The 27,256-nt window shown below is 44.8% G+C and overlaps 1 protein-coding gene across 1 annotated transcript; it reads right to left on the reverse strand.

Moving 5' to 3' along the window:
* Positions 1–5,722: 5,722 nt before the first annotated feature.
* Positions 5,723–7,474, reverse strand: NHLH2 (nescient helix-loop-helix 2). Its single transcript, XM_063296659.1, has one exon. It carries the CDS (start codon positions 7,472–7,474, stop codon positions 7,082–7,084), a length of 393 nt encoding a protein of 130 aa, XP_063152729.1. The 3' UTR covers positions 5,723–7,081.
* Positions 7,475–27,256: the final 19,782 nt, after the last annotated feature.

Here is a 27,256-nt window from a genome sequence, read left to right on the forward strand (position 1 = left end):
GCAGAATCTATTTTATTTTTTTATGATAGCTTTGAAGTCTACCAAGCAGTACCCGGGTGAAAAATTCAGGCTGGCCTACATAGAGTAACAGCACTTCCAGTCAACCCAGCTTTCCGTTTTGTTTAATTTCTCATTTAAAATGAATCAGAGCTTATCCAAACACTTCTATTTCAGGACATCAAGACACTATAGAAAGCAGGTATATTTAGTACAACAGAATATAGGAACTGGAAGGGTCATCTAGTCCAAACTTAATGCAGGAATCCATTAAACCATCTTCAACAAGTAGCCATCCAACCCCATTTGAAAATCTGTTGCAGAGGGAATTGTCATGTGTTCTAAGCATGCTGTTCCATTGCATAACTGCTCTTACTATCAGGAAATCCCTTCTAATATTCAGCCAAAATCTCCTTTTTTAAAATGTCAACCTGTAGGCCCTTGTTTGTCTTTGGTGTCAACAAAGAATGGGTCCCTTTAGCCAGTCCAGAAATCTAGCCACCATGTCAAGAGACTAGGAACTGGGAGGTGGGTAAATCAGGGGTCCCCTCTAATGGTGGCCTGTATGCCCTGTGCCTTATTACTCAGCAAAATGCTGGTGTTTCTTTATTAAATATGCTGCTTTTAAGTGGAAGCTCACTGTTTTTTAAAAAAAACCTGGCAACTGCAACAGGAAGAAGCTTGGACCTAGTGTGATTGCAGACCACACAAATAATGCTGTATGATCCAGCAGGTGGTAAAGGGTTGGGGGAGAGGAGGTTAACAAGATCTGCAATCAGATCTGCACCCCAATATGGAAGTAGCCTAAAAAGGAAGGAGTCAACTTCTTTGGATTACACATTCAGCCCACAAAATTGTCTTTGGTAGCAGATCTAAGCACACAATTCCTTTGTTTCTCCTCAAGCCTTATTTTTCAGCAATCAAGTTTAGGAGGAAAAAAGTGTATATGTGGGTGCTATTTTTAGATAAGTAAGGTCAGTAAGGTGTCAGACCACTGTAGATCATCCAATGATTTACTAAGATATCCTGATCTGCCTTCTCCTGCTTTAAATTCTCTTTTAGTAAACCTTATGTCTACTCCCTCCTGCCTGTTGCACTTCCTTCTGCTTCCAAGTATTTTTATTGACACCAATCCCCTCTTTTCTTCAATCTTTTACTGTTTTTTCCCACAGGCAGAATTCCCACAATTTGTTCTCTACTGCAGTGTTTTAGTCCTCAGAAAACTGTTTCCTGTAAGCCTAGTCAGTTCCCATCATCAACTTTCTACTTTTTATTCTTCTTCCTTCTTTCTCTTCCTCTACTTTTATTCTTCTTCCTTTTTCTCATGTTTATAACCTTTCTCTCTCTCTCCCCTCCTACTCTGTTTTCATTACAAAGTCCTTTCTTTTAGCCTACAGTATTTTTGTTTTGTCCTTCATTTCTAGGCAACACATCTAAATTATTTTTGTACATAGATCCTGCCTACTCAAGACAGATAACAAAAGAGAATAAAGCACAAAAACAAATTATTCAAAAGTATAATTAAAACCATAATTAAACACATAACACATAAAACAATAACCCTTCCAAAAGCTACATTGAAGAGATGCATCTTGATACAATCACTAAAGCACTGAGAATAAGGACCAATCATAATTCAAAAGGATCTGTGTTCTACGGTTTACAGTTTAGGAGTGAGATAAGACAGACTTGTGACTGGGGATATCCCCAGAAAAAACACTTCTGAAAATATTAATGTTTCAGCAGGTTTGTTGAGAGATTGTTGATCCTTTAGATGACCAAACTGTTTTAAACAGTAAAATTAACATTTTAAATTGAGCCCAAATCAATTGGCAGCCATTGTAAAACCTTCAATATTGGTGTGTTACAATGATTCTATCTGCTAGTTAGCAACCCACTGTATTGCTCTTTGCATCATCCACTCCTTCCTGTCTTTATAAAGTTGCTAGTGGCTTCACGCCAAACTGCACTGTCCTTATGCACAGCCATGCCAACATATCCTCATCTTACTTCTGTTCCATTCTAGAGTTGTAGCCCTTCTGTTCTGTCAGTACCAGCATGCTGCTGGGAAACATTTTAGGGCTGCTGCATCCACATGAATGCTTTTTCTGATTTGCACTATTTCACATTACAGTTTTGCACAAATCTGTCCCTGTACTCCCCACCCCACTTTCCCATTTTAATTTTAGGGACTCGTAGTACTTTATGTATGTTGGATCAGAAGACTTGAGCATTGTGTTGGAAGGCAGAACTAACTAGATTGCATTAAATAAATTAACCATAAATCTTTGGAATTTGGAAATACTTCTCTCTCTGAATTCTTTAACTTTGTACCTCATCCCTCCGTAAAGCCAGCCCTTTTGGGGAATAAGGTGCTGAAGTAGAATGTTGTGTTTGTGTGCAGTAGGTTGGTGGTGGGATAAAAGAAAAAGAAGTGGATAGGGAAAAGCTGGTGGGGGAAGCAGAGTATTGTAATGATGAGAACCCAGGTCTGAACAGAAAAGGCTGTAATAGATGCCAACCCATGACCAGTAGGAAGAGGCAGAGTGTCACTCCTGCATTGATCTAGAAACAGGTCACCTGTCTTAGCAGCCAAAAAAATAGGGTGCAATTGATATAGATTTTATATAGCCTCTTGCTGACAAGGGACTCTGTAAGTTTAAGCAAGAAAAATATTTTTAATCCAAAATATGAAGTGAGGATAAAATACTGGTTCAGTTGTGCTGGGAACTAGATCCCAGTGTCAAGTAATTAAGAGAAAATATTGGAGTTGCATGGACATACTAGTGCCCATTAAAACTACAAGTAGGGAAAAGACCTACATGGTCCACAAAGTTTGTTTTCAGACATCTATACTTTATGGTCTACCCTGTTTCCCTTAGTAGTTTGTTGGTTCTTTTTTGAACAGAACTGATCCACAGGCAAGACAGCTCTCCATCTCTATTTCTTTCTCTCTCTCCTTCTCTTCTCTCTAATGTCTCCAGATGCTTGATCTCTATCTCAAGCTTAATTTGAAGAGTAGGCAAGAAAATCCAGAATTGGTTTCCTATAATCTTTTCTTACCTTTCAAGCAAGCCTGGAGCTGGAGCATTTGTACTGATTTATCTCTTTTAGGTATCTGTAATGATTTTCAAGTGGTTTATTATTACTTTAATTTTAAGATGGTTAAATTATCTCCCTTAACCTCTACTGACTTAACCATGAATTCCAGATATTTATGCATTTCAATACTTTGTTGTATAATCTTTATGTTTTACTTTTTCAGCTCCTCATTTTTGACATTAATTCTATCCAACTTCTCTCCTTCTGTTCTTCACATGCTAACTTGACTCTCGGTTCAACTTCACTTCCCTCTAATTGTGGCAGGAAGATGATCTGTGACCATTTTTATATGACATGTCCATTACCTCTTTCTCAAATCCAGCCCATAGTGGAGGCATCTTGAAGTTGAATTTAGCTGTTCCAAGTTTAGTGTTTTTCTCTCCTCCCAATCAATTTTCATCATGGACACAATCTAGCATAGGTAATCAAATAAGGTTCCTAGTGCAGCCAAAGACTGGGATTAATCCAGCTTCTGTTGGCCACTTTGGGCTGCTGTGGGCACACCCTTTCACCTGCACTCTTCAGGTACTGCTCTCTGTGGCCATTTTTGATTGGCTTGCAGAACAGTGCTGATCAAGTATTATGCAACCTTCTTATATAAACAAATGCAGTGCTCTTTTTGAAAGAGTGCTAGACCTGTGTTTGAAAAACAGTACTGGCATTAGTTCTGTATTGCACAGAAGGTCTGGGAAACAGCCAGGGTGTACAAATGGTGTGCTTCTAATTCTACCATAATGAGTATACTACAGGTTTTTTTACTGGTTTTGCTGACAAGGAATTTTGCATGGCTCTACTTTTTCCTGTCTTTTCATTACTTGGAGGAAGGCATTTTTGTCTATTCCAGTACAATTCTGCATACTCCATAGGCAGTTCTTGGGCACTGCCAGCCATGGCACATTCCTTTGTGGCACATTGATTTGGGATACATGTGTCACATCAATTTTCAGCTTTATTGTCCTTTTGTAACTGGAATCTCAATCTATTCCATCTGATGTATTACTCTTGAATCTCTTCTGTCTCTGATTCTTTGTAATCCTTTGTAATTCTTTGCAAATCCTTGCAGCTATTCCAGAGTGTATAGGAGTGAAATTAACAAGAGTTCTGTATGTTTTCCCTTTTGACTCAAGTAATTTGTGGGAACCATGGAGGTGCTCCATGCCAATGATCTATCACTTGGGATTCCAGTGCTAGACCATTTGCGAAGATAGTTCACCTGACAGCTACAGACATGAAGACCTGCATTGTTCTGATCTGTCTCTTGGGCAGCTTGGAAGGTCGCCAAACCCTCTGTCCAGGGACCTGCTTACACCTGCCCAACCCTGTCCCACACCACACATTTTTCCTGCCTGCAAGTGAGCCTTGGTGGGAAGGAAAATAAAGCTGGGGCAATCTATCAGTTGCTTTTCTTACTTGTCCAACATGAAATCTGCAAGGATAGCACCAGTCACTGGTCCATAATTAAGGCAGAATAGGGCTCAATTTTTGAGGTAGAGCTATTTAACCCTACATATTTTTCTGCCAGCTCTAAGAGTGGAGGGAAGCACATTCATGCAGCCATGAGGAATAGCCCTGCATCCCACCCCATCCCTTTTCCTTGTCTCTTTTCATTTTATGTTATTCCTTCTTTAAATGTAATGATTTATTGTATCATTCTCTACTTTCTCATTAGTTACTTTCTGATACTCCCTATTCTAATAGCTGTCAGGTAAAAACATCAGGCTCTACATGGTTTGCAGATCCGTGGTCTGTATTCCTATGTTGCCTGATTCCATTCCATTTACTGAGAGGCCCAAGAGTGGAATCCACTGAGACTCACCTTTGCTTCCAAACCTTCATTACCAGGTACAGTAGAGTAGTAGTATCCCCATATCAAATCTTTTAGACTCATCCAACTATTGTGTCAAAATAACAGCAGTAAGGACAGGCTTCATTATCTTTTCAATAATAGTTAGGTGATGCTGTAAGTAATTAGTGGGGAAACAGCCTTGGACTCTTAAAACATGTAATGAACTTGTGTCTGACATAAAATTAGAACTAAAGGCTTACCAACTCCATCACCTCACTTTTAACCATCACTGTTTAGTAGTATTTGATTCATCATGGCCTTAGAGGTGGAATTCAGGTTTTATTTGAAGAGCAGTGACCAAATGTCCCATCTGACTCAACACTGCTTTCTGCCTATCATATTTTTTCTATAGACTGAAAGGATATTAATGGCCTTCAGCAAATACAGGAAAACCTAACTTCTAAGTGAAGGAATATGGAAGAAGAGGAAGAAGAAGAGGAAGACGAAGACAAGGAATATACTTATGCAGTAGTACTGAATGCAGTAGGAATTACTTATGAGTAATGCACAGGATGTTTATATGCATAGGATATAATTATGATATTATTTATCATAATATAATATACAGTAATATATTACACACACACATATATAATATTATCTATCTATCATCCATCCATCCATCAGTTATTATTATTATGTATTACATGATAATGTATTGTGTTCCAGATGTAATGGATTCTTTTTCTTTTCTTTTTTGTTCCTTCTTACCAACAGGAAAAAAAGAAAGAAAATCAGCTTTGTTGGATACTTTTATTTATATGCAAAACAGTGCACCATCCATGAGAGATATGAAAAATGTTTCTGATAAAAACCAGATTTCTCTATTTGCACTACAAAATATTGCCTTATACAAAGCAACATACACACGCACACACGCACACATACACACACACACACCATAAAACCCTGAAAAAGACTAAAATCTTTGGATAATAGATATGTTCTTTCCCCCACCCCCAGACATACTTCTTGTTTTAAGAGATTCACAGCAAAACAGCATAAAACATTTTCTGCTTGTAAATTTTTTGGTTGTCATAAAAAAAAGTACCCCTGTTCTTCCTTAATATGGAAAACAAAATTTGTAATACACACACACACACACACGCACACATGCATACACAAAGACAGACAAGCAAAACTATTCCCTTATCAGTTATTTCCAAAATACTTCTTTAGACAGAATTACAGATCAGAATAACAACACACGTTTTAATTTCTATTTGAAAATAAAACCTTCAAGTGAACTGCTAGCATTTTGATTCCACACACACAAAATAAATAAAAAGTTATCAAGGACAAATCCAAATATATAAAATACATTTAAAAAGAGGGCATTGGTTCAATAAAACCAGAGCAAAATGAAAACCACAATTTGGTTTCCAGTGAACACTTCCAGAGTCAGACATTTATTCCACAGAAGAAAATGTAAACACTTGACTATAGAAAACCAGTTGGCACAAAGTCTTCAACGCAAAATCTTAACCACCCTCAGAAATTAAAAAATAGTCTTGGGGAAAAATAGTCTACTTTTGCTAACTTAAATTAAAAAATAAATTATTTTTAACAGCACTCCTGGATCATTTAAGGTCACAAGTAAATGAGATCGTTATTATTTTTGGATACAGAGAAAGGGGCACTTGACCGTCTGTATTATCAATGGGTTTGCTTGTAAGAAAAGAAAAGAACCCCACCTTCTACACAAGATGTGCTCCTGTTTTGGGCGGCCCGGGGGCAAGCCAACTCTCCATCCAGACCCCCGGAGGGAAAACTCTTCCATTTCAAGTTTCTCTTTTCGGGCCCGATTCAGGAAAGCCCTTTAAGGCACGAGCTTAAAGCCAAGGGATCTCCCGCCAAGCTTCCGCCGGGTTCTCGAAACTGCTGAAAGGGGACCCTACCGCGGGGAAACTTTGAGGGGGGAGGGGAGGTGAAGGAAGGGACAGGCCAAGACCGCCCACCCCACAGGGAGAGGGATCCTCTGTGGGCTTAAACAGGGGAAGGAGCGCCGCCTGCAAGATCCAGCCCCGGCGGAGGCAGCTCCGGAGGGACCCGGCGGCCTGTCCATCGTGTCCAGCTGCCCGAGGTCCACCTTGCCTACCGACCTTCCCCGCGGGCCCTGGTCCCCGGGTGCCTGCCCTACACGTCGAGGACATGGTTGAGATAGGAAATGTAGCAGATGGCCAGACGCAGGATCTCAATCTTGGAGAGCTTCTTGTCCGGGGGTAGTGTGGGCAGCAGCTTGCGCAGCTCGGCAAAGGCCAAGTTGAAGGCCTCCACGCGGATGCGCTCCCGCGTGGCGTGGGCCGACCGATACTTGGCCGTGGCCCGACGGCGCCGCCGCTTCTCCTCACGGCTCAGCGGCTGCGGCGGATGGGCCGCTGAGCGACCTCCTCCTGCGCCCTCGCCGTTCGGCGCCTCCAAGTCCGAGGCGCAGCAGCTCCGCAGCCCCTTGGCCTCCAGAGACTCCGGGTCCGACGGCGCTGACGACGGGTGGTCCGAGTCCACTGTCTGGTCTGGGCTCAGCATCATCTGCCAGGCGGGAAGGCAAATAAAAATAAAAATGGGGGGTCAGTTCGTGCTGCCCGCCGTATGTTCTCCCCCGCCCGGCTCGTGATAGGCGGGAAGGCAGCCAAGCACATCGGCTAGCGCTTTTCTCCCGGCCCGCCCGCCCGCCGGCGCGCCTGCCTTCCCCGCCACCCCTCCCTTCCTCCACAGCCCAGGCAGGGCAGCTTTTGTCCGAAGCTACCGGCGGGAGCCAGGAGGTGTATCTGGGGACCATGAGCTGGGTCGATCGCGTGTGCCGCCCGCTTGCTTCGCGCGCACGAGCCGGTGGGTCTGAGGACCCCGAACGAAGGGACCTGCCTGCTGCAAGGAGGCCTCGGACGGTTCGCGGGAAGCCTCGCTCGCGCTGCCGAGGCTGAGGGAAGAAAGAGACTGCCTGCCGCCATTGACTGGGGTGGCGTGACAGAGAGGGAGGCTGACACCTGGGGGAGGCCTTGCAGCAGCGGCCTCCCGAGCCGGACCTCGGCCGCCGCCCCGTCCAGCTCCGAAAGCAAAGACCGGCCCTGCGCCACCTTCACGCCCGCCGACTTCCCATTCCACTATCAGCTCTCCTCCGCAACATAACAACACCCTGGCCTTCGTTAAAAGGGTCTCGTTTAATAAAGGTATTATAATCTAATGATTATTAAATAGTAACAATGATTGGATCAACTGGAGAGCAAATACAGTGGAAAACTGAAGTGTTTTGTCTGAACTTTCGTCCTCGTCTAATACGGCAGTGTGTCGCTAGGGCTGTTTTTATTGTGATCAATGCGACTATTTTTCATTTGCACCTCCGTTCAGAATGTCAGGCGTTCCTAAAAAACACCAGAAGGTGTTTTCGACATTCAGGTCTACTGTCCTTTAAAGAGTCCTGACTGCTTTCCCTGAAAAATAAGCAGCAGTGACTGTCCTCTGAGGGCTCTTTTCAGCGAGACCCTTATGAAACTGCGTCTGTCTTTCTTGGCTCCTCGGTTAGGAAAATTGCGGAGCCCCGTTCAAAAGCGACACCGCCTGCCCTGCGAACTAGTCTCGTCTGGGTTGCGAGATTTTTCTGCGCCCTGGCCGGGAAGCAACCGACCCGATCAGCGTTTTCCCAAAGAACCTCGGGAGAGTTTTGAGGTCTTTCTGGCCTCCTGGTTGGTTTTTGGAGGAACGGGGCGAAACTGCTGCCGATTGGTTCTTGTTTGCGCCCCTTCCACCGGTCGCATGAGCCCGAATTTGAGCTGGGAGCCAAGGACCCAGAATGGGAACCGTCCCTTCCCGGGACCCCGGAAAGCAAATTCTGTTGGCCGCCTGTGAAAACAGCTGCCCCACAGAACCAGACAGACCCAGTTTCCAGACTGTGGCTGTCTGGCGCAGCTCCTCCTTCTCCTCCTCCTTCTCCTCCTCCTCCTTGCTGGCCAGAGTGGGCGCCCGGCCAAGGACTGAGCAGGAGGATGTGACAGATCTGGGGGTGTCCGCAGGGGACTCCTCAGCATCTCCCACCCCTCCCCGGGCCCAGTGGATCCGCCGCTCAGCAGGTGTTTCGACTCTTCGGTAAAATTTCTGAACAGGAACGCGCAGCCCCTCCAGGTGTATCTGAAGCAACCCGTTGGAACCCTTGTGGAAGTGGGCAGCGGCCCGTTGCCGCCTAAGACCCGCCCGTTAGTCCCCGCGCGCCTTCTTTCCTGGCAAATGCCTCTTCAGCTTCGGCGGTACCTGCTTGGCAGCCGACTCGCCTGGGGGTATCCGTGGACCAGAGCGACCGCTCCATGGGTAGGCTGGGGGGAGGGGCAGGATCCTGAATGCCCGCTGCACCAGTCCCGAGGCTCAAGGGTGTCCCCCTTAGGACGTGCCTTTGAAGGCTGGGGCGGGGCTGGGGGGATTTATAGCTCCATGCGGGCTCCATCTGTCAGCATAACCAAGCTAGGGAACTTCCTAGACGCTTTGGCGGCTGGCAGAACCCAAAACAATGCAGCAGCGACAGACAACCAGAGAATAGCCACCTTGGAGACACCCTTATGTGTCTGGGTTGGAGGAGGGGAGGAGTAAGGGCAGGTGGGGGCCAGGACCCCTGACCAAGAGCGAGGAGGAGAAGGAGAAGCTGAGAAAAGAAAGGGATGAGAAACGAGAGGGTCCTAGGTGGGAAATATTAGGGTGGTGGTCGTGATGATGATGATGATGATGATGATACTAATGATAGGGAAAATGGATGACAAGAAACCGTTTCAGAAAGCCTCTATCGAAAATCCAAGTGGAAGATAAAGATTTTTGCTCTAAGTCGTTTCATTGTCAAAGGATACGCACACATTTAAGCCATTCTAAAGCTGCCAAACGGCGGGCGGTGAATAACGGGAAGAAATAAGAGCAAACTGCTCTGTCACTCTGAGCCAACTGAAAAGCAAAGCGGGGCGGGAGGAGTAACATCTATCAAACGCATAAAGTCTTATTTGGCAAACAATGGCCTGGAAGGCGCTAAAGTGTCGCTTGATTGACTGGATTTCCCGGTTCCAGTGAGTTTTTCCTGTAGAGGCTGGACGGTCCCAGCCGCAAGAGCGCTCCGAGAACGAGAACCGGGAGAGGCGTGCTCCTTCTGAAGCTGCCAGCTTTTTTCCTTTGAAGAAACGTATGTTTAGGATACTAGTAATAACCAGAAATTTGAAAATCCAGATCAAAACAACATTTCACTTCGGTGGATAACTTTGAAAGGAAAATGTTCCAACTTGAATGAAAATGGGAGCTTAAAATATTTAAAGGAGGAAAACCAATTAGAATTATCAGCCCTTAAATATTTGCATTTAAAATGTTGGTCAGCTGAGCTCTGCAGCGAAAGTTGTCCTAAGCAAACCTGGTTTGCCTAATTTTTAGCTTGGAAGCAAATCTCTGTTTTCATGAAATTTATTTCCAAATAACTTTGCTTAGGTGCGAGACCAAAGAACGGAATACGGATTCCGTTAAAGTCTGTATCTGTAGCTATCTCAAAACAAGCCATTTTCTTGTTTGTTAGATGGAATGCCTCCAGTTTCACCTGTACATGTTAATATTTTAAAGGAGTTTACCTTGTAGGAGAATCTTGCTTTAAACGCCTCCAACCCCTTTTGCGCCTGAAATAAAATGCGAGGAGGGGAACATATTAAACATAAATTGGGGGGGGGGGCGGAGGAAGAGGAGGAGGAGGAGGAGGAGGAGGAGAGGAAGAAGAAGAAGAAGGGTTCCACGTGTAATAAAGAAGTAAAAAGTAAAATGTCCTATTGCTAGAAATAGTTCTGAGTCCTTTTCAAAACCTCGCAGATCGAGAAATGGAAGAGGACGGAGTAATTGTCAAAAGACCAAGATGTTCCTAGGAAAATTAAAATGCATTAGAAAATCATGATCCCCGGGAGGGGAAAAAAAAACAAACCTCTGCAGATCTACAGTATATCACGCTAAATTGTGCTGATGTTTAAAATTATGCTGGAAAGCCGCCGCCGCCGCTTCCCCCTCCTCCTGCCAGACCTCAACAAATAACAAAAGAGATGCGGCGCTTCAGGAAGGGAAGCTCTGGGCCCTTCCAGCCGGCGGCGCGCGGGCAGGAGTCTCCGGGCCCGGTCTGCGGCTCCCACGCCGCGGAGGAGTCAGATCTCTTCGTTGCGGTCCAAGCTTTTGTGCAAACGACGGACACCTTCTTGGCTCGCAGGTCTGGCGGGCGGCGTCCAGGTGCCGGGAACAGCCCTGCGCTGCACTTCCAGTCCCGACTCTCTTTTGGGGGGCGGGGGGGAGGCACCCAGGCTGGATTGCTTCCCTTGGCCCCTCAAGATGCGATCTGCAGCATCTCCCGACGCCCGAGACCAGACAGAGCCCGAGCAGAGGGCCGAGCCTCGCCAGCGATGTAGAAGAATCGGGGGAGCGGCCTGCAGCGAGTGGCGGCTGGATTCCCGTTTGGTTCCACTGGGCTTATCCCGGAGAAGTGGCCGGATATAAAGGCACAGTAAAAGGCCGGCAAAGGGGAGGCGGCATGATTCCCCCCGAAGTTGCTACCCAATGGGCGATCCCATTGGATTGCCAACGAGATGCGAGTGGCTTAATTGGACTTGACATCTGTCACCGTGTGGGAGTTTCGCAGCCCAAATATTGTCAGCCGGCAAGCTCAGATTCCCGCTCCATCCACAACTATTATTCTGTCTAGAGAGGAGAGAAGAAGCCCATCCTCCATCCTTTCCTCTCCAGGGTGCACATAGACCTGCACCTGTGTGTGGGTCTCCTTGGTGAGCCCTGCAGAGCTTGGGGGTGGTTGGGTGCTTGTACTTTCAATGTCCCCAAGGCCTCCAGCACAAACATTCTGGAGACCCATGGATATGATATGTGGACATCTCCAGCCCCTGCCCTCTTGGGGCCCTGTTCTCAAAGTGGTGGCATAACCCTTCCATGTAGCTATGTATGAGCCAACCCCTCCATGCGCATGTGCTGACACAAATACAGAACGAGAGAGTAGGAGAAAGGGGCAATATAGCCAACAAAGAAGGGCAATCCAGAACTGTAATGTGACAGTGTGCTGGCGACAGTGTGCTGAGGAATGCATGGGCGTTTGCATGAAGGTTGCTATGGAAAGGGGCAACCATGTGTCATTTGTTGGGCAACTCTCCAAGGGTCAGGGCAGCAGACCAGCCCTTCCCAAGCAGAGAATATAGGACAGAATCGGGTTTGCAACCAGCTGACCTGTGAGGTGCCTATCCAGCCACCTTGGCTGGCCACCAGCACCCCAGCGTCTAGAGTACCATGGAGGGCAGATTGCATGACAGCCAGCCACCTGTGGAAGAAGGGTGGAAGAGGTTACCCTACTTTTACCCTGGATCTGTACTGGAGTGCAGATGAAGCCATCCTCCCACAGCCAGTGTACCACTTTCCAGTATATCCTGATGGAGGGCAAATGAGTGCTGCTCATGATGTGAGGGCCTGGCCAGTGGCAAAGAGGAGAGCCAGCATGCACAGGATTTCCTCTTCAGCCTGCACAGGAACCATTTCTCCCAATTATTCCATCTGTTTAGTGTTTCAGCCACAGAGTAAAACAAATAATACAAAGCCTAGGTAAGGAAGTAGCCACCATAATTAAAATACATATAAATTGATTAAAATATAAATAGCATAGTTAATACAGCAATTATGTAAATAAATAACTACAAAAAGTTATTTATTTACATAATTAAATAATTTTTAATTATTATTTATATTTACATACAAAAAAGCTGCAATGTTATTTTGTGTGGGCTTTAGAAAGATTTCTTTGAGGAAAAACACCCAAACCCCTGATCTTAAAAAGTGGGTATCAATTAAATTGTTTGCATTTTTTAAAAAAATACTCTGGTAAAAAACCAAAGGCATGCCTATGATATGACCAACAAAGAGGATGTATGGAAATCAATTTCATTTGCTTCAAAGGGCACAAATTGGCAAGCTAGGAGTCAAGTAGTGAAAAGCAGTCTAACACAGTAATTAAAAGCTCTCACCATTATTTTAGATTTAATTGGGTGCATACAATTTTCTGGACACAAAAAAGATACAGGTGTACAATTAGGTACATCTAAGATAGTTTAAGAAACTTACACTGTAGTTTGAAAAAAATCCATATCATGGGGGTTTCATTCCTTCATGCATTATTTGCTGCATGCCGAAAATAAGGGGCTAACTTACTCCTTAGAAGAGTTAGAATTTGATGGCCACAATTTGTATGCCAAAATTTTCATACACCATTTAGAGAAAGGTCAGTTTTGATTTTTTGGGGGGCCCACTTATGAGAATGCTAACTGCCTGAAATAGTGTAAAGATTGCTAAGATGATGGTAAGAAGGGGCTTGCTCTATGACATATTGCCCACCTCTCTATTTATGCCTCTTTTTTTCCTTTTACTAAATACCACCACCTTTGTCTTTTCAGCATTTATTTTAAAGATTTTTTAGAACAATATTTTTCCAATACCCATAACAATTTCCCATCTCTCACTTTTATTGAAAAGAAATCTCCACCCAGTGCTGAAACAATGCCATTGATAAATAAGTTGAACAGGAGTGGCATGAACACACATCCTTGTTTTACCCTTTTAAAACTCAAAATTGTCTGTTAGATGACCTGCTGGGGAGAATCTAAGATGTATTTGAGTGTTTGTATATAATGCCATAATTAATGCCAATAATCATCTATCAAGATTTAGCTGATCTGATTTGTCCCATAACTTGTCTCTATCAATAGAATCTATAATAGCATGAAAATCAACAAAATCAACAATTTAATTTGGGGGGCTTCCAGTGGGATTGGTGGACTGAACGGCTGTGCCCAGTGGGCAGAACTGACAACGTGGTAACTTTTTTGGGGCTCAGGCAGGCTTTCCTGAAGCCCTCTAGCATTCTCTGGATTAAGGAGAATACTTGGAATTACCCCATCTGTCCTCTGGATGGCTGCTTGCAGCCAGAAGATCGCATCGCGCTCTACTGGTAAGAGCAAGCGGGAAGCTGGGATGTCACCATTTCCAAGCTCCATTGTAGCCTTAAAGGGACATTAAGTCCAGCCACCCCATTTCTAAATTGCCAATTTTTTTAAAGCATATGTACTCCAAGAGAGCTTTCTACAGCGAGGAAAAGCTGGTTCTCTTGGTGCTTAATGTTATTTTTGGGCTTATTTAAAAAAAAAAAGTTTTGGATTTCGTTTTCCTTCCAAAGAAAATTCCAAAGATTGAGAGTAAACAATTGTCTTCCTGTTATTATTTCTGTGTTAAATTTGAAGATATTAGCATTTTCCTACACGTTGAGTCAGCTGATTTGAAACTTCAGCTTTCTGTTTTCACTTTTCCTTGAGAACAGTCTGCTATTTCACTCTCACTTTATCTAAACATGCTTTGGAACTTGTCCGTATCTTCAACTTTTGCTGATTAAGCTCTTAGGGTGTGCCATAATCTACTGTGTGAGACATGGAGGATTTCAAACAGATTCTTTCTGACTTTCACCAGGATTTTAAACAGATTTCTTCTGACTTCTATCAAGCTTTTATGCAAGATATCCAGGACATTGTGGAAAATATGAGGCCTAAAATGTGCCATCAGGTTGGGGATTTGGTAGATGACATTGAGGAATTTAACAGTGATAGAAAGGCTTTTTTTAAGACTGAGATTAGGATTTTTATTGAGAAGCTGGATGAAGACTGGATAATGGAATTGGAGAAATCTAAGGGAGAGTGTGATCTGCGAGCCATAAGTAAAATCAATCTCCTGGTGGAATACCATGAAAAGAACCTGGAATCTCTGAGGGGGCAGTTGGGCTGTTTGATTCTTTCAAGAGGAAAGCTCTGTGCACATTGTGGGGCTATGTAACTGCTTTGGTTTATTTTGAAGTGGGATAAGGGTTGAAGAATGTTCACCTGGTTTGCTTTAAGGATTTGATTGATGCTATTTGCCTTTAAAGATTTGGATTTACTGTTTTGAATTGGCTTTGTTTTTCGGATTTATTAAGATGAAAATTATTAAAACTGTTGTATTAGGGTTAAAGAATGTTTATCTGGCTTGCTTTAAGGATTTGATTGATGTTATTCCCTTTTAAAGATACGGAATTACTGTTTTGAATTGTCTTTGTTTTTTGGGTTAGGATTGGGATTATTAAAATTGTTGTACTATTAAGTATAATAGCAGACAACTTATGTGCTCTTTAATTTGATTCTTATTATAGTAGACAGAAATGTATAGAATAGTGGTAGGAAGGGAATAATAATTAAATATGTTTTATCTTTTGGAGGGGAGAAAGATATTTAGGACTATACATATTTTTCTTTATTTTAATATAAAGGGGAAGAGTACTGTACTTAGTGATTTTTATTATGTGTTTAAATGGAATGACTTATAGAAATAATGTGATGTTTCAGTTTAATATAGAGTAAGAGATTATGTAAGTTTTGTATATCCTTGCTGTTAAAAGTCGGAAGCCACAGCTCTCTGTAAATTTAAAAAATTTTCTCTTGTGTTTCCACACTTCTTTAGTTTTCCCCCCCCTTTCTCTGTAGTTTGTTGTTTTTTGGTTTTTTTTTTGTAGTTTTTATTCATTTCTTGAAACTTAATAAAATTTACTATAAAACAATTCCATTTCAGCATGTTTTACATTTGTCAAATGATCCAGAACAAAACAATTATCAGTTATGGAATGTCCAGCTCTAAATCCAGCCTATTCCTCTGTAAACATCCCAATTTTCTAATTTATTGGCTAAATATTTTGCATGGACTTTGGCTATAATATCAATCAGACTATAGCCTATAGACTATAGGTTTCTGGCAGATGTCAATCACCTGTTTTAAAAATTGGGGTTACTATGCTTGTGCCCCAGTGCTTAGAAAATTAACCTGAAGAATTGATATTATTAAAAAAAAGTTTTAACCAGAATGGGCTTCCATTAAACAATGAAATTTTTAAATAAATCTCCAAGGCTGCAATTGTTTCCTGGGGCTTTGCCCGAGGGTGAGACCAAAATCAAAGGTTGAGACAGAAGGCCAGGGTGCTATGTCCTGAAGATCTAAACTGAATGCAAAATTGAATGGATAGGAGTGGGAAGCAAATGATCTGTTACAGTAATTTATGCTCAAGCTGTAAGCAGCCCAGCTGCTGGCAAGGAGGGAGCCAGCTCACACAGGATATCTTCCTCATACCAGTACACGCCTGCCCAAGCAGCCATTTCCCCCACAGTGATGTGCTGGGAAGGTGAGCTCCCAAAAAGATGTCTGGTCAAAAGGAGGGACAGTGGCGCCTACTGAAACAGAACAGCAACATAACCAGGAAGCAGCATCAAAAACTCAGAGAAGGCTTTCATGTCTTTGGTGCCTCAAAACTTCTGCTGAGTTTCAGTGGAAGGAAAAATTGAAGAAACAACAGATTCCCTTTCCTTTTTGTGACATTGTTGCTACAATGGTTCAGTGGGGGAGGGTGGAGAGAGAGAAGGGACATGGAATTAAGGTCAAGCAAGAAAATGCAGGAAGGCGGGCTTTGTGCAAACATTAGGAAAGCCAAGGAAGAGAAGTGGGAGGAGGGAGCTATCCACAAACAACATGCAGATATTGGTTGATCTTCCACCCACAGGCCAGCCAACAATGCTTACCTTCCATGCACAGATTGGGAGGGGTGGAAAGAAGGAAAACTACTAACCAGGCACAGTAATGACGACCTTAGTTCAGACTGAGTGCCAACCCAGCATTATTGCCAATATGCTGCAACTGGGACGGGAATTCATAGAATCAGCTTCAGGAATAACTGGGAGCAGCATGAGGGACAAGCAACTTAGTATTGTCCACTGCCTGGTTACAATGTGAAATCCATTGTGGACTTACAGGTGTGAGATGCCATTATCACAGTCTTTGCCTAAACCAGAGATGAGCTGCTTTATTTGTATATTTGTAAACACAAAGTATCCAGTGACTTCAGTCCAAAGGAGTCTAAGCCTAGGTAAGTGCTGCAGCCCTAACATTTCTGACTACCAGGAGAAATAATGCCATGACACCTTAGGCCAGACCCACACTTTCTGCTTGCTTTATTGCCAGTATAGGCCACCCACTTTTTCTTGATGTCATTGTGATGTCACCATCAAATGTCATTGTCCTCCATCCCAGCACACTGCAAATGTCCCCCTCCCATCTTTTGGACCCTTGCTTCTAAAGTACGGTCTTTTGTCCTGACCTGCCTTACCTTCTTCTGCGCAGTAGATTTACTGAGTTTCATTCCAATCTAGCAACATCCCAGCTCCTTTATAAAACAGGAGCCTTTATACTATCTAGCTCTCAGACAGAAGTGAGTTCCACCGAGTCAGGCCTGACAAAGAACATGGGGACAGAGTACATGACTAAACAAGGGATGGAGGGATCTTATTTTCATGTTGTGACTAATAGATTGAAGTGCCAGTCTTAGTTAATGTGCCTTCTGTTGAAATGCTACATTCTTCCTGTAGATGCTGCTGAGAAGACCAGCAAAATTTCTAGCAAGGCCAGAAGAAAGAATGGGTAGAGCCAAAGCTAAAACTAAATTCTTCAATTAATGTTTAAGTGATAAATGATATTTAATTAAATTAAATTAAATTAAAATGAATTAATATGATTACTGCCCATTTAATTATTTCTTCTTTCTGTTATATCAGAAATGAAACTAGGGCAGCAATATATGGAGGATTTGAATTTTGTACTATTTTCACTGATCTAACTTGGGTTGTTCGCTATTTCTATGTTCCTAACTATTTTGGCATATTTATATAGAGTATATATGATTTGCAGGGACGCGGTGGCGCTGCGGGTTAAACCGCTGAGCTGTCGATCGGAAGGTCGGCGGTTCGAAACCGTGCGGCGGGGTGAGCTCCCATTGCTCGTCCCAGCTTCTGCACACCAAGCAGTTCGAAAACATGCAAATGTGAGTAGATTAATTGGTACCGCTTCGGCGGGAAGGTAACGGCGTTCCGTGAGTCATGCTGGCCACATGACCCGGAAGTGTCCTATGGACAACGCCGGCTCCAAGGCTTTGAAACGGAGATGAGCACCGCCCCCTAGAGTCGGATTCGACTGGACTTTACGTCAAGGGAAACCTTTACCTTTACCTTTACTATATATGATTTGCAAGCTATCCTGGGATTTTACTACAGGGCAGGGTATCAGTCCCTCAGCAGCAACAGCAAGACAAATCAATACCTCCTTATCTATGCTGACTTCAAGGACAGTCTTCCTTTACACTGCACAGTTAGGGTTGTGCAGTGTTTCAGATTCAGTTCCCAAAAGGTGCTTTGGAGTGTGCGTGTTTGCAATTGTGGTGCTCCTGCAGCTCTGAAGAGCACCGGTGCATTGGCTCCTAAAAATTTTTTGGAACTGAATCTGAAGTAGCACAGAGCCCTTTGTATGCCTTTATGTCTTAGCTCTAGCACTGCGGAACCACCTCCCCCTGGAGATCAAGCTAATTCCCTCTTTGCTTGCCTTTTGGAAGTTCCTGAACACCAAGCTGTTTCGGACAGCCCTCCCCTGATCTGATGTGGCCGTCTTTTTTACTCTCTTTCCTCTGAATTGTTGTTGTGCTAGTGTGCTTTTATCATTTATACGGAGTCTGCTTTAAAGTGTTTTTTTCTATGTAAGCTGCCAAGAGTCATTGTGATTGCAGTGACATAGAAATATGTTTAGTAAATAAATAAATAATGCAAAGTGAACTAAATATAAGAATGCATAGGCAGTTTTCGGGTGACTTTGATTTGCCAGGCTGTTGGTCTGAATCTTGAAAATCTGTATTTTTTTTAACATTCTAAAAAAATAAGCCTTTTCACATTCTCATTTCTTTAAAGCACCAGAAAACTCTGTATCACACATTAATGGTTACATTTAGAACTCACCTGTAGTGAGTTCTTTTTATTTGGATTTTTTTTTTGCCAACCACCAATCTTGAGCATCTGTCAGTGATTTTTAAAGAAATCCTTGGCTAGGACATAAAGCACAATTAAGGTACTTCCACACTAGCTAATGGGGCTATGACTGTGAACATTTGAAAAGGTGTTTTGTAACGCATGTTAGAATAAATGAAGCATTTCTCTTAAAATCGCTAAAGCAGCTATGTCTTTTGCAAACTTTAAGTGGTTGCTTTGAAAGCTGCCTCTGACTGAATATGCTGGACCACCAGCAAAGCAAAATAGCTATGTCTGATGTGTACATGATAACCAGAATTAAAGTTTGAAAATGGCAAATGTTATGAACTTTCTCACAGAGTAGGCCAGGCTACAAACACAAAGCAAGCCTTCAGGGACTGAAGGCTGATTCAAGGGAAATTTGTTGCCTTCTGGAACTGATTTTTCAAGAATAACCAGGAACTTGCTTCTAGATTTTAGCTTCCATTGACTACCGCTTTTATAGTTCTATAAATTGATTTATTCGAATAAAGCGCAGTTTTAAGAGAAATGCTTCATTTACTCTAACATGTGTTACAGAACACATGCTGGCTGGGGAATTCTGGGAGTTGAAGTCTACACATCTTAAAAGTTGTTGAGGTTGAGAAATACTGATCTAAACACTGATCTTTGTAATTCAAGCAGTCTGGTTGATGACTGTGGCTCTGATTCCTGAGTATAGACCAGACAAAAAGGAATACACATTGCAAAATGGGGTATAAATGGAGATAAAGAAATCTGAGAATAATAATGAAGACTTTTCATCAAATGGAACAGAAACACCCCTGTGAACCCTGCATGCAATAAAATTATGGTTTAAGTCAATATGTGATGATTTTTGTACAGTCCTTTGAAATGATGCATGAAAAAAACTTCTAAGAAGCTGTTATAACATGACCTGGTAATGTAGGGAAAAATGGAGGTATTAATTCTCTATTTCAAAATGGCAGAAAACAAGATAAAAATCTGTTCAGGAAAAGGCCAACTCCTCACTTCCAGGGTGAGACTTACACTCTTCCTAAACCAGCAATGGTCAGGCTCCCTAGAAATAAAATAATAGTCTCTGGGATGGATCAGCAGTCGTAGGCCAATCATATAGATGTTTCAAAATTTCCAAAGACAACCGTGGAAAAATGCATTTTATCAGTAACAGAAGTGCTATCTAAATATGCCTGGGCTACCCCAGGTTAAGCAGAGAGGCAGCTACAAACTGATGTAAGGAAAGATGTATGTCAAGAACTCTTAAACAGGCCTCTGGAAAAAAAATCAGAGCACTATAATATATAGTGCATTTTGTAATTCTCATGGCTGCCCTTTATCCAACAAAATTAATTTCTGCTCCATATGAATTGTGTTACTCCATTTTGTTACTCATAGTGAAACTAAAGTGGAGAGGTTTAACTGCATGCTGAAAAGTAAACTTCAGAGATATTTTACTGCTAAAAATACCTACTGCTACATAGACATTTTAGCTGATATTCTTCAGAGCTACCCTTACACTTACCACCATAGCATCCAGATCACTTCTGACCACATAACTCCATCTAATGAATGTGATAGGGGGTAAGACTGTATGGGGAAATGTTTAAGGGTGGAAGGAAGGAGAAAGCCCCTAAAGAAGGGGGTCATGTCAGAGTATCCAGACTGAAAAGGAGATTTGAAAAGAAAGATTCACCATCAAATATTTGGGGGCAAAGGGCAAAAGAGTTGTATATGAATTTAAAAACTATGTGGATGAGCCTCTAAAAGATTCTTTTTACCCAAAGAACTACAAAAAGTCCCCACTAACTGAACTGATTCTCAACTTTGGCAGTAATGTGCTGGGGATCCAGTTTAGAGGTAGGGGATTTTATAAAAACGGAGTTTACCTGGCTGATGCCCGTAGGCAACCTCACTTTCAGGGCTAGAGTGAGACACATGGCCAGTAGTTGTAAATGGGATCTGCTGGGGCCTTTGCATCTGTTTTTTGAAACAGCTGCTGATTAAAATGGTTTATGTGAAAATTAAATTCATACAGAGCAGAAATTAATTTTATTGGATAAAGGGCAGCCATGAGAATTACAAAACGCAACTTCTATTGGCCATTCTCTTCATAAAGCATATGAAAGTAGCACTGCACCAAGCGAAAACCTTGTTGACCTCCAGTACCAGATATCTTATTGATCATTTGGGGATGAAGGTCTACAGCATTTCAGCAAGCAGCCTTGCATACAGTCATGAAAGCCTGTTTCTGCTTAAACAATTAATGACTGGGTTTGTGGATGATGCAGCCTTTAGTGGTGATTATGGGAGAAAGCCCTTCATTTTCCAACACTGCAATGTCACTTTTTGTGTCCTGTGCGGTGATGGCAAACAAATCTTTGTAAAACCTCTTGAACCCAACTTTGAGCAGGATTTTTTTGTGAGAGAGCACATGCAGATGGTATAAGTCTCAGATAAAGATATGGAAGACAGGCCATTGTTCATCAGTAAGGGAGAGTTTAGCTACAGTTAGACTTTGTGCTCTTTACATCTGAGTCCTGATCAGGGGTACCCTGATCAGAGAGCCCTATTCTCTGATCAGAAATGGCAATCTCAGAGATGAGATTAGGTCTGCATGGTCCATATGGAGATGCACCTACAGGGCCGTGTGGAAGATTTTGTAGAGCATCTTGTTGGCAGATGCTGGGAAAGCCTTTAGCCCAGGAGAGGTCAAAAAAGTCACACACCAAGCATTTCTATAAAAATAATTTATTTACAGAAAACAAAACAAAAGCAAAACATATTTAAAGGACTTAGCTCCCTTGGAGCAAGCCTTGCTTGCCTACATTGCCGGCAGAGAGCAAAGAGGAAGTGAGAACAAGTCCGGGCAGGTTTCCTCCCCGCCAGGTGATTTGCATGAAGCATGTGAGAGGAGACAATCTAATACAACCTTTAACCTGGCCAAAATGATTAGGCACATATAGCAGTCTTAATCTGTTAGTAGGAAAACCTCAACACATCTGTCAGACAAAATTGCTTGGATTCGTTTCAGGTCAGATGCTGGCCTTTGTACAGGTCCTGTGGAGCTGTCTGGGATGCAGTTCAGCCATGTTACCTTGGAGGAGTTTGAACCTGTTGGACCTGAGGAAGTGGACAGGGTCCTCATGACTGTGAGCTTGGCCACCTGCTTATTAGACCCATGCCCATCCTGGCTGGCAAAGACTTCCCAGGAGGTGATGTGTGGTTTTGGATCACTGCAGGAGGATGCTACAATTGCTTTTGATGGATCATTTATTTATTTTAATTATTTGGTAAATTTATATAGCTGCCCATCTCACATATGTGACTCTGAGCAGCATACAAAGTTAGAAACACAAAAACAGTGCAACAAAATAATCCCCCCTCTCAAAGAATTTATCATTGCTAAAGCCCAACCATATGTCACCTCCTGGGAAGCCTTTGCCAACCAGGAGGAGCATAAATCAGGACAACACTTGATTGGGGGCAGCACAACAGAGACAGCAAATTGTTTGGCATTGCTGGCATTGTTTTGTGCTGATTATGATTCAGGGAAGATGGATAGTGCTTTAAATCAGTACAGGTAGTTCTCAACTTATGACCATTCGTTCAGTGGCCATTGAAAATTATGGTGATGCTGAACAAGGGGGACTTACAACTGATCCACGAAGTCGCAGCTGTTGCAGTGTCCCCATGGTCACATGATCATAACCCAGGCACTCAGGCACCCGACTCGTGATTATGACGTCACAGCAAGTTGGGGTCACATCATCACCATTTATGACCTTCCAGTTTCCCACAAGCTATGGGGAAGCTGGCATTGAAGGTTGGAAGTCACTCCCATAAGTCCCTGGGGAGTGCTATTCTGTAGCACCCCAGCGCCCAACGGTGAGACTCACCAGCCTGTCTGTACTCCGCAGCACCCACCTGTGGCCTGTGCCGGCCCACCCACAGCCCTCACCGGCCCTTCCATGCTCCCCAACACCCACCCATATGTTGGAATTATCAGGGGTCAACTCAGCATTGTCTTACAAGCATAGTAAGGGGGTTTCTCTAGTAGACTTATCTCTATTGTGCTTGTGGGATGTCACATGGGTCACCTGATTTCCACTTCCTCCTTCTTTTTGGGCTTGGGGATTAACAATCTCCATTACCTCATGGGCAGGCCTGCAAGCAGGAGCTGCTGCAGGATGCAGCTCTCACCCTATAGAAAGTGTCTACAAAGAACCAGTGATGATTAAGTACTTTCTACTATGAACCTACCTGTATCCAGATCTACTGAACAAAAGTAAGCTATCTCTATTTTTTCTTCATCTAACTACAGTGTGAAGACTGAATTTATTTCTGAATGTAATTAAGCTTAATGTGCAAGCTCCTTTTTTGGTTCACACTTCTACTCTGCAAGATTGCTGTTTGCTGCTTGGAGTTCTTTTATTAACCTTTAAAACTTCATCACCACACCCTTACTGGCCCACCCACACTCTCCAGTGCCTGTCCGCAGCCTGCGCCCACCTGCCAAACAGCACCAGATAAACAACTGAGGAACAAACAATACCCTACTCAAGGAGCCATCAAGGAGGAAGCCACATCCCCACCAAGACTAGTAGGGCAAGCTAGTGTACAGTATATAAAGAGCAGCCAGAAAAGCTCTCTCACTCTTGCACTGATGATGTTAACCACTCCAGTAATGAAACCTCTGCAAGAAAACAACCAAACTCAGAAACCAAGAAGCCAACATCAGATCATTGTCATGATCACCGTTGCGATGCTTGTGACATCGCAACGGCTCGCATGACAATGCAGGGAAATGGGTACCGGGCAGATTAAGGGAAAAGGCAACTAGGTAACAAAAGAGAGCAACAGGTGCTGGCAACAAAGTATCAACTCTAGCCAGAGGCAGGAAGAGAAAGATACAATGTTGCAAAGAAGGTAATTGACAAGACCAGACCACGAGGCGCGCCCGAGCTGTCAAAAGATTACGAACCTGATCGCCCGGCAATGAACCATCACTGGCCAGGGAAGCAATCAAGGAAACGCCTGGAGCACAGGAGGGGCTCCACGACCCCTCACCTACTGGCAACGGAACTGACGGGGCTCGGGGCACACCCGAAGTAAGAAGGGGTGGAGTGCTGACCGGCGTGGGCTATTTAAATCCCGTTCCGGCACGCTCCACTCACTCTCAGCTTTTCTTAAAGGGCACGCATACTGTTACTCAAATAAAACCAGAACCTAAGCCTACACTAGCGTCTGCGTTTTTACTGGGTAGCAGGCAGATCCTGACATAAAGCTGAGAGTCACCAAACCAAAGTCGCCAAGCTCCACTGGACGAAAATTTTCCACGGGAGATCAACTGGTGAGAACGGAACCGGGGACAGCAATGGAGCCAGCACTTCGCACCAGAGGCATGAAGGACGGCCCGCAAGAGGCAGAGGCAACCTGACAGCTGCTGGAGGTGGTGCACCCGGAATGGGACACGGACACCCTCCCTGCCCACACTGCACCCCAGTTCCAGACCTGGAGCTCAAACCCAGACGGGAGAGCCCTGACGGAAGACGAAGTCAGGGACCAGCAACTCCTCACATGGGCCGGTGGAGCAGGACCCTGGACGGGAACACCCTACTCCACCTGGAGGCTTCGCTACCCCCAAATGCCCGAGCAGGAAGGTGCAAGACTACAGACCGGACAGCATCTGGCAGCACCAACGTCGGACGACCAGGGCATGCCAGACAGGGTCATGGCCCTGGAAGCCAGGGTACGATACCTTGAACACCTGCTCCTGTCCCGACATTGGCAGACCGGAGCACGCCAGACAAGGACATGGCCCTGGAAGCCAAGGTACGAGACCTGGAACATACGCTCCAGTCCCTGGCAACGATCGTAGGCAAGCGCTCCAAGACTGAGGTGGCACAGGGGGCAAGAGGGGATCAAGGCACCATACCCACCCCGCCAACAACCCCGAGCGGAAGGGGCCAAGCACGAGACTCTGTCGCAGGGCTTCATGGCCCCAGGACCAACAATGGAGGCTTGCCCGTGGGCAGTGTACCAGGTGTGGGAAGACGGGCCACCGAGCGGCGGACTGTTACAAAAACAGGACAACGGATCACCCACCCAGACCCACACCGAAGACGCCGCACAAGCCATCCAACCCCCCCAGACGCCTGACAGGAGCGTTAGCAACCCTGGACGAGGACGCGGATGCCTACCTCGCAGGGGATGCAATCGATGCCCAAGAACAGCCGGCGGAAAACGCTCCCCACCTGCTCTAAGCAGCACTGCTGGGCAGGTGGTGAAGAAGGGGCGTAACAACCCCAGGGTGAGTGACGATTGCTCCATCCTGGCAGGGACAATTAAACTCTCTTATGGCCCTAGAGCCATTACGGTCAAAGCTCTGGTGGATTCTGGGTGCTCCAGAAATCTGATCCACCCGGATATTGTCGCCGCACTAAAACTGCCCTATTCCCCCCTCCCTAAACCACTGGCGTTCCAACAACTAGACGGCTCTACAGTGGGGGGGGGGACCAGCCACCCAGAGGACCGGAATGGTCACCCTGACAATGGGCACCCACAAGGAATCCATAGACTTTGTGGAAACCCAGATAGGGAAACCCATAGTAGTGCTGGGGATCCCCTGGCTAGCACGCAACAACCCACACATAGACTGGAGGACATGCTCCATCAAGTTCAAAGACAGGGTCTACCAGGCACCGACACCAGACAAACCATCTGCTCCGACGGTGGGGAGGGCAGAAGTCGTCGACCATACCCACGACCCCCCCCCAGAAGGACTGCTGGAGCAATATGCAGACTTTGCAGATGTCTTCGGAGTAGAGGCGGTGGACCAATTACTCCCCCATCGCAAGACAGACTGCACAATTGAACTGCTCCCAGACGTCCCATTACCCAAGCCCAAGATCTACCCCATGACCCAGAGAGAATTAGCGGCGCTGCAGGAATTCTTGGACAAAAACCTCTCCAGGGGCTTCATAGAACCAATGAACTTGCCGGTTGGAGCATCCGTCCTATTTCGGGAAAAGAAGGACGGCATCCTGAGACTATGCACCGATTACCGTGGATTAAATTCTGCTTCCCTATCCAACAAATACCCCCTACCCCTCGTAAAGGACATGCTAGCACACCTGTCAAAGGGAAGGGTGTTTTCCAAACTCGACCTCCACGAGGCGTATTACAGAATCCGCATCAGGGAGGGGGACGAGTGGAAAACGGCATTCAACTGCCCCTTGGGCTCCTTCCAATACAAGGTACTGCCATTCAGTCTTGCGGGGGCCCCGGGGGTCTTCATGCAACTCATCAACGAGGTACTGCATGAACACCTATTCAAGGGCGTACTGGATGATGTCCTCATCTACACAAGGATGCAGAGGGAACATGAGAGGTTAGTGAGGCAAGTCCTTACTAAGCTCCAGAAAGCCAAACTCTACGCTAAGCTGTCCAAGTGCGAATTCCACAAGTCGCGCTTGGACTACCTAGGGTACAGAATCTCTGACAAAGGCGTAGAGATGGACTCCGCGAAGGTTCAGGCAGTCTTGAGCTGGGAACGCCCACACACCAGGCACCAGCTTCAAAGCTTCCTCGGGTTCACGAATTTCTATAGGTCCTTCGCGAGGGGGTTCGCAGAAATTGCCCTACCCTTAACTGATTTGCTCAAGACCAAAGGCGTTGGGGAGATGCGCAAGGTAAAAAACCCGAGGGCCGTACTTAATTGGACTCCTGCCTGTCAAACCGTGTTTGACAGGCTAAAAGCACTGTTCACAGTGGAGCCAATTCTAGCTCACCCGGACCCCGAACGGCCTTTTGTGGTGCAGGTGGACGCCTCTGACTTCTCAATAGGCACCATCCTGCTGCAAAAGGATTCCGCTGGAATCCTGAAGCCATGCGCCTATCTCTCAAGGAAATTCTCGGAGACAGAGAGGCGCTGGCACATGTGGGAAAAGGAAGCATTTGCAGTTAAAGCAGCGCTGGAGGCTTGGCGTCACCTTTTAGAAGGGACGACTTGCCCGTTTGAGGTCTGGACAGACCACCGCAACCTTGAGGCGCTCCGTACGCCCCGGCGCCTCAGTCCCAAGCAAATATGCTGGGCTCAGTTCTTCAGCCGGTTCAACTTCCAGCTGAAGTTCATACCAGGCAAAAAGAACTTCCTGGCAGACGCACTCTCCCGACTGCCTCAGGATGCGGAGCCTATCTCCGACATCGTAGGGACGGTGCTTTCCGATTCCCAGCTGGGTATGGCAGCGGTCACCCGGGGTCGCGCTCGGGGACAGCCTGCCCCCCCCTCACAAACAACTACGACGCAACCCGCCCCTAGATGCAAGCAACCTCAAATGCCAGGTGGGCTACAGGCAGATTTCATAACGGCATTAAAATCTGACCCCTGGCTCCCTGCCAA

This window comes from Candoia aspera, chromosome 2 (genome assembly GCF_035149785.1).
Source record: "Candoia aspera isolate rCanAsp1 chromosome 2, rCanAsp1.hap2, whole genome shotgun sequence".
Taxonomy (NCBI): domain Eukaryota; kingdom Metazoa; phylum Chordata; class Lepidosauria; order Squamata; family Boidae; genus Candoia; species Candoia aspera.